A 12,922-nucleotide genomic window follows, 5' to 3' on the forward strand; every position below is an offset into this window, starting at 1 on the left:
TGCCCAAGCTGGTCTTGAATTGCTGGGCTCAAGTGATCCGCCCGCCTGGCCTGGGTCTCCCAAAGTGTTGGGATTACAGGCGTGAGCTACCATGCCTAGCCTATAATTTTTTTCTTTTTTTTTAAGACAGAGTCTCGCTCTGTCGCCCAGGCTGGAGTGCAGTGGCACAATCTTGGCTCGCTGCAACCTCCACCTCACAGGTTCAAGCGATTCTCCTGCCTCAGCCTCCTGAGTAGCTAGGATTACAGTTGCCTACTACCCAGCTAATTTTTGTGGTATTTTTAGTAGAAATGTGGTTTCACCATGTTGGCCAGCCTGGTCTCGATCTCCTGGCCTTAAGTGATCCACCCACTGCCACCTCCCAAAGTGCTGGGATTACAATTGTGAGCCACTGTCCCCAGCCCTAGCCTATAAAATTTTATCCTTATACTTCTCAGACCATCTGTCTTCCCACACATGTATTTGTTTCCTATTTAACTTCAGATTCAGGCTGAGTTTCCCATCTCTTTACCATTCTTGTATTATTAAACAAGTTTTCCTGGAGAAAACTGGTGGCTATACATTGCCTGCCTGAAGCTTAGTAAGTGGCCATGTTTGGCTCCACAACTTACCCTAACTATTTGGAATTTATAAGCCAGTCAATTCCATTTAGACTAGCTCTTTCCCAGTGATTGTGTCCTGTGTAAAAAAGGGAAAGTGAGAATTACCAGTAAATAATCCTCTGGACTTATCAGGCAGGTTATCAGGCCTGTAAAATAATTTATTGTACTTCTCTTTACAGAGTAGAAATTGGTTTTGGGGTTTTTTTGGTTTTGTTTTTTTAAAGACAGGGTCTCGCTATGTCATCTAGGCTGGACTGCAGTGATGCAGTCACAATTCACTGCAACCTCTAATGCCCAGGATCAAGCAAGCGATTCTCCTCCCTCAGCCCCCAGAATAGCTAGGACTACAGGCCTGTGCCGCCATGCCTAGCTAATTTGTTTTCTTTTATTACTTTTTTTTTGGTGGGGGGTGGGCAGTAAAGACAGGGTCTCATTGTATTAAGTGACCCTCCTGCCTCAGCCTCCCAAAGTGCTGGGATTACAGGCGTGAGCCACCACACCTGGCCTCAGGAGAAAGAAATTCTTCTTTCTCTGAAGAATTATCTAAGGAAAGACTTATTAAAAATGTATTATCAAACTTGTCCCTTTAGTGACATTTTAAAGAGAAGAAACTTTCAGAGTCATAGCACTAGCAAAGCAGTTCTGCATTTATGGATATTTTCTTCCTCAAATCCATTTAATGGAAAACAGAAGTTATGATGTAACCAATGTTACAGCAAATTGGAATTGAGCACTTTGATTCCTGCTACCCCTTTTATTTAATTGTATTAAAAATTTTGTTTCCTTGCCTGTAATCCCAGCACTTTAGGAGGCCAAGGTGACCAGATTGCTTGAGCTCAGGAGTTTGAGACCAGCCTGGCCAATACGGTGAATCCCCATCTCTACTAAAAATACAAAAATTAGCATGGCATGATGGTGCATGCCTATAGTCCCAGCTACTTGGGGGACTCAGGTGTGAGGATCACTTAAACCTGGAAGGTGAGGGCTGTGGTGAGCTGAGATCACGCCACTTTGCTCCAGCCTGGGTGACAGAATGAGACCCTATCTCAAAAAAAAAAAAAAAAAAAAAAGTTTTCCTTTTAATGGAGCAAAATGCCATTAAAACTCAAAGATATGGCAAAATCCTGCCTCTTTTTTTTTTCTTTTTTGAGATGGAGTTTTGGTCTTATTGCCCAGGCTGGAGTACAATGACGCACTCTCGGTTCACTGCAACCTCTGCCTCCCAGGTTCAAGCGATTCTCCTGCCTCAGCCTCCCAAGTAGCTGGGATTACAGGCACCCGCCACCACGTCTGGCTAATGTTTTGTATTTTTGGTAGAGACGGGCTTTCACCATGTTGGCCAGGCTGATTTTAAACTCCTGACTGACCTCAGGTGATCCACCCGCTTCAGCCTCCCAAAATGCTGGGATTACAGGCGTGAGCCACCACACCCAGCCTAAATCCTACCTCTTGATTAACCTCTGTGATTTATGTATGCCCTCTTCTAGCTTTGGTGTCATCCCCAGCACTCCTCTGGCCATCCATACACCACTGATGCCAAACCAGAGCATTGATGTCTCCCTGCCTCTCAATACCTTGGGCCCAGTCATGAAGATGGAACCTCTGAATAACCTCCAGGTCAGAGTTTTACTTCACTCAGGTGGTACAAGTTAATATCTTACCAATTATTATTATTATTTTTTTTTTTTTTTTTTAAAAGACAGAGTCTCGCGCTGTTGCCCAGGCTGGAGTGCAGTGGCACGATCTCGGCTCACTGCAGTCTTCGCCGCCTGTGTTCAAGCGATGCTCCTGCCTCAGCCTCCCAAGTCGCTAGGATTACAGGCCCAAGCCACCACACCTGGCTAATTTCTGTATTTTTACTAGAGATGGGGTTTCACCATGTTGGTCAGGCTGGTCTCGAACTCCTGACCTCAAGTAATCTGCCCACATGGGCCTCCCAAAGTGCTGGGATTATAGGCGTGAGCCACTGTGCCCAGCCCAATTTTTCATTTACGTGTAAAAAAGTCCCTCTTTCTTCCTTAGGTTTGAGTTAGTCATGGAATAGGATTTGAGATAAATCTTTGTGGACGAGAGTTTTATGTTTTGTTGTTAAGAAAAACAAAAGTCATGCGTGACATAGATGTTCATTCTTTTACTCAACAAACATTTAGAAACTTTTTTCTTCTTATTTGTACACCTTTTTTCCTTAAGACTTTTACAGCAAAATTTGAATGTCATTCATATAAGAAGAGATTTATGTGGAGGTTATCATTGAACACTGGACCACAAGACCCCATTAGCATGTATCTATGATAAGTATAACAGCATCTTAGAGGAATTTTATCTGGTATACAAGAGCCTCTTTATCTTGAAAATGTTGAATTTTTTAGAATGCTTGGGTATCAGCTTAGAATTTCATTCAGTTTTCACCTACCTTGAAGTTTCCTTTGAAATATAAACCTTCTGGGCTTCAGGCAGCATGAAGGCAGAGCAGTAAGCTCATAAGTCAGAGCTGTAGCAACCCTGGAGGTTGCTAGCGGTTATGGTTTTAATGTTCACAAGAACAGCAAGAAAGCCTTGGGCTACCCTGAAATGGGGAACTGTAATTGATCCCTGCATAAAGCAGAGACTCTGGAAGGGCAGCTCCCTCAAAGAAAGGAGAACTAGGAAAATGTTTTCGCCATCCCCCAAAAATGACAGGAAAGTTCTGAGCTGGGTTCTGGGTATAGCCCCTTATGAGAAATTCAAGGCCCAATCAATACCATAGATGAGTTATATAGTCCAAATTTACACTACTTACGTAGATGTAGTAACCTCCAAATCAATACATTAATGTAAAATTGGCCCAGGACTGGTAAAACCTAGAGTCCTGTCAGAAGCAAATACAAAGTAGCCCTTTAACAACAGTTGTAAAATTTAGGGGCTTCAATACCCCCAACTGAAAAGAAAATCTCTACTGAAAGTGAGCTCACACTTTAACAGGAGAGAGAGAGAAAGATGCACTGTGAAGGATAGTCAAAAGACATTGCAAAGAGGAGGACTGGTACTGTCCCCACCCCCACTTAGAACTTAAGATAGAACAGTCTGAATGAGACTATGTTTAAAATGATGACAGAAAAATGTCAGCTTTCCACTTTCCAGTCAAGACAGGTGGGATCCCATTGTTTAATCTTCTAGAAATACCAGTGTAAGATACTAGTACTGATGGTGAGACATCAAGAGTAAAGTATCTTGGAGTTAAAACTAAACATTCTTCAGTCATTTAAATACCAGCACAACAGGCCTGTTTGCCAGTTCACTAACTACCTTGTTGCCACAGTAGTTGACTGCCTTTTTTTCAGCAAAGGGAGTAACGATTGAGAGGGTAGACGAGTGAGTCACAATATAACTTGGCTCAGACAAGAAGAATAAAGCAAGGATTACTATGCAGATGGAATTGGCTGTTACTATGATGACAGTAATGTGTTAAGGGGCTTTTCCAGCACAGGATCCTGAAGAAACTTAACCCAAATCTACATCTGTTCCCTTTTCATTGAAATCTAACCTCCCATTGGCCACAGAGCCTCAAGCCTAATATTTGAGGACAGTCAGCATGCACGCAAGAATGCTTTACCTCATGAGTAGGAAAGAGAATTTGGGTCACAGAAACCAGGGCAAATTTCCTGCTCTTAAAATGAAAAGAAAAAAAGAAACAGTAAACAAATTAATGAATGTCAGTTTACTTTCCTATTGGCATTTCCGTTTGACTAACTCCTGAATAGGAATCCTCACAAGAGAAGTTGAATCTTAGTCCAACCCTGTCCTCAAAAGTATTGATATGATATTAGAACTAGTAAGTTTTAATTTTCATAAACCTGATATTATAAGAAGCAACCTTTAAATTTTTCCATCTATAGTTAACTACTGATTTTTCAAGTTTCCCCCTTGGATTCTCTTCTTTTGGGGATGTCATAATTGTGGCTATTTTCTCATTAATTAGCATTTCCCAATGGAGATGATAAACAAAACTTGGAAAGAGAAAAACTTTTTCCCCCTGTGAGCAGCTCTACTTAGTGTATGCTGGTGAGAGTTGAAACTAATGGCTAGCTTAGGGATATGTAGGGTACTTTAGATTTCAGCTTCCATTCTGCCTTTTTCCCCATATGAACAAGAAGAAAATCAAAACGTCATTCCAACAAGGTTAAACTATATAGATCCAGATAAAGCCAGATAAAGATTAATCTAGCTTTTATATATATTTGTATAATGTTTACATTCAAGAGCTCATGTGGGAAAATTAGTATTTTTCTAGTACTACAGAGCATAAAATCAGGGGAAAAAAAATGTTGGGGATTGAGGAAATGAAATTTTGAATTCCATGTGGGTTTTAGCTGTTTTGGCTAATTTAATATCAATGTGTAGAACAATTAAATCAAGCCCAGCTGCCAGAACTGTAGTATAAAACTTATTATAAAATCTTTTCATCAAAACACTCATTACTACTTATTGGCTTATAGACTATTTGAAACACTATTTAAAAGTTAAAAAGATACCATTCATTCTTTTTTTTTCCTTTGAGACAGAGTTTCACTCTTGTCACCCAGGCTCCAATACAATGGCACAATTTTGGCTCACTGCAACCTCTGCCTCCCAGATTCAAGCGATTCTCCTGCCTCAGCCTCTGAGTAGCTGGGATTACAGGCGCACACCACCACACCCAGCTAATTTTTGTATTTTTAGTAGAGACGGGTTTTGCCATGTTAGCCAGGCTGGTTTTGAACTCCTGATCGCTGGTGATCCACCTGCCTCTGCCTCCCAAAGTGCTGTGATTACAGGCGTGAGCCACCATGCCCTGCCCATTCATTCTTAGTGTAAAATACATTATGCCTTAAATATGGGAATTAAATACCTAGTAGAGATTTGAACCTGGAAGAATTTTTCTGCTATACTGACATTGACTGTAAAAGCTTTTGTGAGTCAACTTATGAACATTATACAAAGTAAAGTTAAGCTTGCTCCTACTGGGAGCCTTTCTTGAGTTTATTTGTATCACATAATTATATTCCTTAAAAAGAGAATTGATACTCTGCTTAAATAAAGCAAAAACCTTAGTAAGTGTCTAAATGTATTTCCTTTAAATGAGTTTTCTCTGACTCTGATGTCCCTGTTTCTCATTTCATGTGTTAGTTGTGCTTAGAAACAGTTTCCCAATGAACTTCTTCAAACTTGACACCTGGCAAGTGACTGCTTTTTCAAATCAGTGTCTGTAAGGAGACAGTGGAATTATGATTTAACATGTGTTCATCTCCAGGGTCATGCTTATGGTCTTTATGTAGATGCTGCAGAGTTCCCACAGCTGCTTGGCCTCTGTTTTCACAGGGCCATAAACTCTTAGGAGAACATTGATAGCATCATTCTTTCAAGTTTTCAGGATGATAAAGGCACAGTTTAAAGAGCCAACTAATTCTACAGTTATTTAAGAAAAACCCAGTCCCCAGACTTTTCTCCCTAACCAGACCTCCAATATCTCCTTCCACAAAGCCAATTTCGTTCACCTCTTTTGATTCTTTCGATAATTACCTAAGTAACATGCTCATATTGGGACTCCTGGATTTTTCTTTATTTTGGTTTTTTTGAGATAGGGTCTCACTCTGTCACCCAGGCTGATTGTGCAGTCATGGCTCCGCAACCAGCCTTCACCTCCTGAGCTCAAACAGTCACTCCACCTCAGCCTCCCGAATATGGCCTGGGACCACAGAACCTACCACCAACTAACATATATATATATATATATATATATATATATATATTTTTTTTTTTTTTGAGCTGGAGTCTGCAGCTCTGTTGCCGGGCTGGAGTGCAGTGGCTGGTCAGCTGCAAGCTCTGCCTCCCGGGATTTACACCATTCTCCTGCCTCAGCCTCCCAAGTTGCTGGGACTGTAAATGCCACCACCCAGCTAGTTTTGTATTTTTTTTTTTTTTTTTTTTTTTTTTTTTTTTTTAGTAGAGACAGAGTTTCACCGTGTGTGTGCCAGCCAGGATGGTCTCCATCTCCTGACCTCATGATCTGCCTGTCTCAGCCTCCCAAAGTGTGTATTTTTAAATTTTTTGTAGAGACAGGGTCTTTCCATGTTTCCTAGCCTGGTCTCAAATTCCTGGGGTCAAGCAATCCTCCCATCTTGACCTCCCAAAGCGCTGGGATTACAGGTGCGAGCCACCACACCCAGCTGGATTTTTCTGTTGTAGGTATTCCTGTACATCTCTCCACTCACTGCCATCATCTGCATACTTTTCATGTTCCCATTTTTTCTGATAGAACTATCTTAAAATTTACTTAAATCAGTGTTCAATGTTTACATCAATTTTTTTTTTCTTCTTTTTTTTTTTTAGAGATAAAATCTTGCTTGGTCACCCGGGCTGAAGGGCAGTAGTACAATCATGGCTCATTGCAGCCTGAAACTCCTAGGCTCAAGCGATCCTCCTGCCTTAGGAGGATCTCAAGTAGCTGGGACTACAGGTGTGTGCCACCACGCCTGGCTGATTTTTTATTTTTATGTAGAGATGGGGTCTCACTATGTTGCCCAGCCTGGTCTGAAATTCCTGGGCTCAAGTGATTCTCCTGCCTCAGCTTCCTAAAGTGCTGGAATTACAGGTATGAGCCACCACACCCTGCCCAGTGTTTACATTATTATGACTGTATATACTCTTTGAAGCTGAGCCATGTATTAAAGTGATTTTTCCTCAGCAAAGCTTTTTGTAGATAATTGGAGTTCATACTCGTTTCTGTTGGTGTTTTTAACTATAATTTAATCCCAAATTCCATTGAGATCAGACCCTTCAAAGTATACTATCAGTTTCCCTCTCTTAAAGTCTCTTCTAGAATGATTTACTTGAATGCCTGGAACATAGCTATCTTCCTGGGACCTCCTTTCATCTTAACCCTGGGGATTCATTCCCGTCATCAGCTCTCTCATACTCAGGGTCTCCTATTACAGTGTCCTTTTCTTGGTTTACTCCTTCTTTTGATGAAACACATTTTCCAGTGGATTCCTGAGAATAGGTATGTAGACTATTCCATAGATTTGAGCCTTTACACGTTTTTAAATATCTCTTTTAGTCTGTCTTCATACTTGTTTGACAGCTGCTGTATAAAATTCTAGGTTAGAAATCATTTTCCTCCTAATCAGAAGCCGTTCTGATTCTTGATCCTTGCCTTTGCCCTGTTTTTTCCTCAATGAAAGCTTGTACTTTGTCCTCAGTGTTTCACATTTCACAATGATATGCCTCATTGTGACTCTGACTGTCTTTTCACCCATCATGCTGGGTACTCATTGGGTTCTTTAAAACTGGAAACTCATGTCCTTCAAGTCAAGGAATTTTTCTTTAACTTCTTTGCTGATGCTCTCCCCTTCATTTTCTCTATTTCTTATCAGAAGTCTTGCTATTTGGATATTGATTCTCCTGGACTGACTCTGTTTTCCCCTCCTGTTTTCCATCCCTGTTTCCTTTTGCTCTACTTTTTAAAACCTTGTTTATGGGGACATGCACAGTAGCTCACACGTGTAACTCCAGCACTTTGGGAGGCCAAGGAGGGCGATCACTTAAGGCCAGGAGTCCAAGACCAGCCTGGCCAACATGACGAAACCCCATCTCTACTAAGAATACAAAAATTAGCCAGGCATGGTGGCACACGCCTATAGTCCCATCTACTCGGGAAGCTGAAGCAGGAGAATTGCTTGAGCCAGGGAGGCAGAGGTTGCAGTGAGTTGAGATCACGCCACTGCACTCCAGCCTGTGTGACAGAACGAGCCGTGAGCCTTTATCTCAAAAAGAAAAAAAAAAAAAAACTTTTTTATGAAATATTTTTAACATTACAGAAATAAGCAGAATGGTATAATGAGTCCCTGTGTACCCATCATCCAGCTTCAATAATTATCCACGGTTAATATCATTTATACCCCTTCCCACAACCCTACTCTATTCTTTTGAAGCAAATCCCAGAAATTTATATCACTTAATCTGTAAATATTTCAGTAGCTCTTGTTTTTTTGTTTGTTTGTTTGTTTGCTTGTTTGTTTGAGATGGAGTCTCGCTGTGCTGCCCAGGCTAGAGTGCAGTGGTGTGATCTCAGCTCACTGCAACCTCTGCCTCCCTAATTCAAGTGATTCTCTTGCTTCGGCCTCCCGAGTAGCTGGGATTACAGGCACATGCCACCATACCTGGCTAATTTTTGTATTTTTAGTAGAGACAGTGTTTCACCATGTTAACCAGGCTGGTCTTGGATTCCTGACGTTGGGTGATCCTCTCTTGTGGGATTACAGACGTGAGCTACCATGCGTAGCTCGGTGTGTATCTTTAAAACAGGTCTCTTTTAAAAAATTTAACTACGATAACTATTCTCACAACTTAAAATATTAGCAAGAATTCCTTAATATCACATATCAAATCAATGTTCAGATTTTATTGTAATTTTTTTTGTTTTATTATTACTTTGTGTTTGAATCAGTAAAGTGCACATATTATGGTGGGTTGATAGCCCTTAAGGCTCTTAAGTCTCTTTAGCTACACTGTTTAATATGATAGCCACTAGCCACATGTGGCTATGTAAATTGAAATTAAATCAAACAAATTCAGTTTCATCATTGCATCAGCCACATTTCAAATACATGTGTGGCTAATGGTTACTAGATGGGACAGTAGTGCAGGAATAGAACATTTACCTTACTTTAGAAAGTTCTGTTGGCAGTGCCAATCTGTAGCCTCCTCTTCCGTATTTCTTTTACCTTTGGTTTTCAGCAGTTTGACTATTATGTATGTAGGTGTTTTTCTTGTATTTCTCTGGCTTGGAGCTCACTGAGCTTGGATCTGCAAGTTGATAGTTTTCCCCAATTTTGGAAATGTTTTGTCATTCTTCACATTTTTTTTCTACTTCATTATGTCTCTTCTCTCATTCTAGAACTCCAGTTACATATGTGTTAGACCACTTAATATCATCCCTCAGATCACCGAGGCTGCTTTTTTTTAATTTAATCTTTTTTTCTCTCTGTTCTTCAGATTGGATAATTCCTATTGATCTGTCTTCAAGTACACTGCTTCTTTCTTCTATAGGCAACAACCTTCTGTTAAACTAATCCAGAGCATTTTCATTTCAGATATTGTACTTCTTAATTCTAGGATTTCGATTTGATTTTTTGCTGAATTTTCCTCTCTGGGCTGGCTCAGTTCTTTCAAAAGTTATCTTTAAGTCTCTGTCTAGAATAGAAAGGCTTTCTGCCAGCCTCATGGGGAGCTAAGTTGGGAAAGAGGGCTGGAGAGTCTTAGCATTCAGTATGCATTAATTCATTTCATTCACCACCCCTCAGCCATGTTTGGCTTTTACTTCTAAGTGCCATCTATTTTATCATCTCCAAAAGAATCAATCTTCAGTTTTATGGAGAGCCTAGAGACCTAAGAGCTGTCCAGCAGTGTAGAATCGAGGTTGGGATCTAGAAATCTTATTGACATCTTAATCCTCTCTCTTTTAACACTCCCCACCATACAGTTCCAGAGGTGTTACCAGTCCTAAGCCTTTGAGAATTCTGTGGTAGTATTGCTAATCCATCTGCTTTCCAGGTACCAAGATATTGTTGCTGTTATATCTTTTTCTTACTATCTCTATGAATTTATACCTTGAAAATTTTTTATTTTCCTTTAGTTATGGCAGAACTCTTTCCAAGAGAAAAGAAACTTAAATGTGATTTTTCAATCTACTGTCTCTGCCTAGAGGTCTGATAGCACCTTAAAAATTTTTCTTCCTTTCCGTCCTGCTATACAACTTTATAATTAGGAACCTTAGAAGTGAACCTGTGGAGAAAGAATTAACCCTTTCCCATGTATAGTTTTTGTTATCCCTGTCTTTATTGCCTTTAAATCTCACATAAACATTGTTGAATGAGAGGCTGAATATTAATTAGAGAAAAGAAATAGACACAATGTCTCTTGTTTGTTTTTTTTTTCTTTGCATATCTTTCTAAAGGCAATATTCATCAGTCTGTTCATTTAACCTTTGATTAGGGCAGAAAGTGTCGAAGACACTAGCTGCAAAGGACATGATCTTACAATCCTGTTTACTCATGTCTTAAGATCATTGTCAGCCAAATTTTGCTAGTATATGGCTCTGAGGAAATTCTGTCCCTTGCTACTCCTACATGTAGTTCCAGCCTGTGAGACAGTTAGTTGCAGATGGTGCTTGTCCCTGATATTTCATGTCTTGCATATGTCCGTTCACACTCAGAAAGCCCACAGCTGTAGCTATTATACCAGAAAAACTGGTAGACGCTTCCAAACGGAAGACCTTTTCAGCAGCTTCCATCAAATGAAGCAAACCAGCTTGGCATTTGCTGACGTTTTTTGACTGTTGTGCAAGCCAAACAAGTCAGTGTTGAAGCCTTCTTTGGTCTTCCAAGATCCACAATTGAGGACTGCACACACTGATTGCATTTGTGGGACCATGATGCTGCTTGAATAGACAATGAGTCCTTGAAGTGGTGGATCTTTTGGGAGCTATATAGAGGTTCTCACGTCAGACAGTTGGATCCAATGTTGGATCTGCTATCCAAATGATCCCTGTAGACCTAAAAATATTCCTCCTAAAATATTCCATAAGCAGTATGTAGGTACTGGAGTCTTAATTATGAAAGATTGAAACATTGTGCTCTCAAAAAATAAAATAGAAGATTACTTACTGAGATTGCTACTTCCAGTTTGACATATTCTTCATGTCCCATCAGGACTATAAACATATTCTTTAATCTCATCTGAGAAATTCAATATATTATATATTCGTATTCAGTATTCATATTCAGTATTCATATTCAATATATTACAAACTTGGGTCAGATTACCCAGGTAATAGAAATCCATGCTGACATCCTGAGAAAGGATAATGAATTTCACACAGTAGTTCTAAAATGGTAATAAAAGTGATTTGTGGGCTTTTATTTGTTAAATTCACAGCCATCTTTTTATCATGATTATAAACGAGGAGTTAATGATGAATAATGGAATCAGTTTTATGTTTCTAGTTTAATAAATGATTAGAAATAGATTTAACCTTGTGGTCTTTAGATTTAACCTTGTAATGCAGTAGAGGACTTTGAATTCTGGATGTAAAATAGCTACCTCTTTCTAGTCCCGGCTGATAAAAACCTAGATTATAGGTTGGAAATACAGAGAACTCACTCAGATTTTTCCTCAGCTGGATTGAATTTGAGAGCCATACCCTGCTCTCATTCATGTTTACTCTCTTATATTTTGCTATAGCATGATGTTTAATGAGATGGGGAAGAAAGTGCATTATTCATAATTTTTAATGAAGGGGTTATGCATAGGCTTTGTAGTATTAAGGTCCATACATATTTGAATAAAACTGCAGAAAAGCTTTGAGCCATGTGACCATGTACACATAAGGAATGTAAAATCTCATAGTTGGAAGGGATGGTCTTTAATTTTGTCTATTTCAAACCCTATCTGTTTTTGATGGAATTCACTCTGTATTGGCAGTGATGGGAAAATCAGTGCGTACATGAATGCCACCAGTGATTTACTACCCTATATGACCCATTCTGTCTTCATAAAACTCTGTTAGGCAGTTTTTTATTTGGCGTTTTTTTATTTTTGTTTTCTTTTTTTGAGGGGGGAGGGTACAGGGGTGGGGGGAATCAGAGTCTCACTCTGTTACCCAGGCTGGAGTACAATGGTGTGATCTCTGCTCACTACAACCTCTGCCTCTTAGGTTCAAGTGATCCTCCTGCCTCAGCCTCCTAAGTAGCTGGGATTATAGGTGCCCGCCACCACGCCCAGCTAATTTTTTGGATTTTTAGTAGAGATGAGGTTTTTTCACCATGTTGGCCAGGATGGTCTCAAACTCTTGACCTCAAGTGATCTGCCTACCTCAGCCTCCTAGAGTGCTGAGATTACAGGCATGAGCCACCACACCTAGTAGTTTATATGAAATAAAATGTCTTCCTTTAGGTTCTATCTGTAGATCCTAGTTCTACATTTTGAGATTTTTTTTTTTTTTTTTTTTGTGACGGAGTCTCACTCTGTCGCCCAGGCTGGAGTGCAGTGGCCAGATCTCAGCTCACTGCAAGCTCCGCCTCCCGGGTTCCCGCTATTCTCCTGCCTCAGCCTCCCGAGTAGCTGGGACCACAGGCGCCGCCACCTCGCCCGGCTAATTTTTTGTGTTTTTAGTAGAGACGGGGTTTCGCCGTGTTAGCCAGGATGGTCTCGATCTCCTGACCTTGTGATCCGCCCGTCTCGGCCTCCCAAAGTGCTGGGATTACAGGCTTGAGCCACCGCGCCCGGCCCATTTTGAGATTTTT

General features: G+C 40.3%; 1 protein-coding gene across 6 annotated transcripts in view; it reads left to right on the forward strand.

Annotated features, from left to right (window-relative positions):
* Window positions 1-12,922, forward strand: part of AP2B1 (adaptor related protein complex 2 subunit beta 1) — a 137,865-nt gene that overhangs the window by 93,404 nt on the left and 31,539 nt on the right. For all 6 annotated transcript variants that reach the window (XM_021928937.2, XM_021928941.2, XM_021928942.2 and 3 more), the window contains one exon: window positions 2,090-2,219. In XM_021928937.2, coding sequence (XP_021784629.2) covers window positions 2,090-2,219 — 130 coding nt within the window. The remainder of the gene's footprint in view (window positions 1-2,089; window positions 2,220-12,922) is intronic.

The sequence above is a fragment of the Papio anubis genome, chromosome 17, assembly GCF_008728515.1.
Source record: "Papio anubis isolate 15944 chromosome 17, Panubis1.0, whole genome shotgun sequence".
NCBI lineage: Eukaryota > Metazoa > Chordata > Mammalia > Primates > Cercopithecidae > Papio > Papio anubis.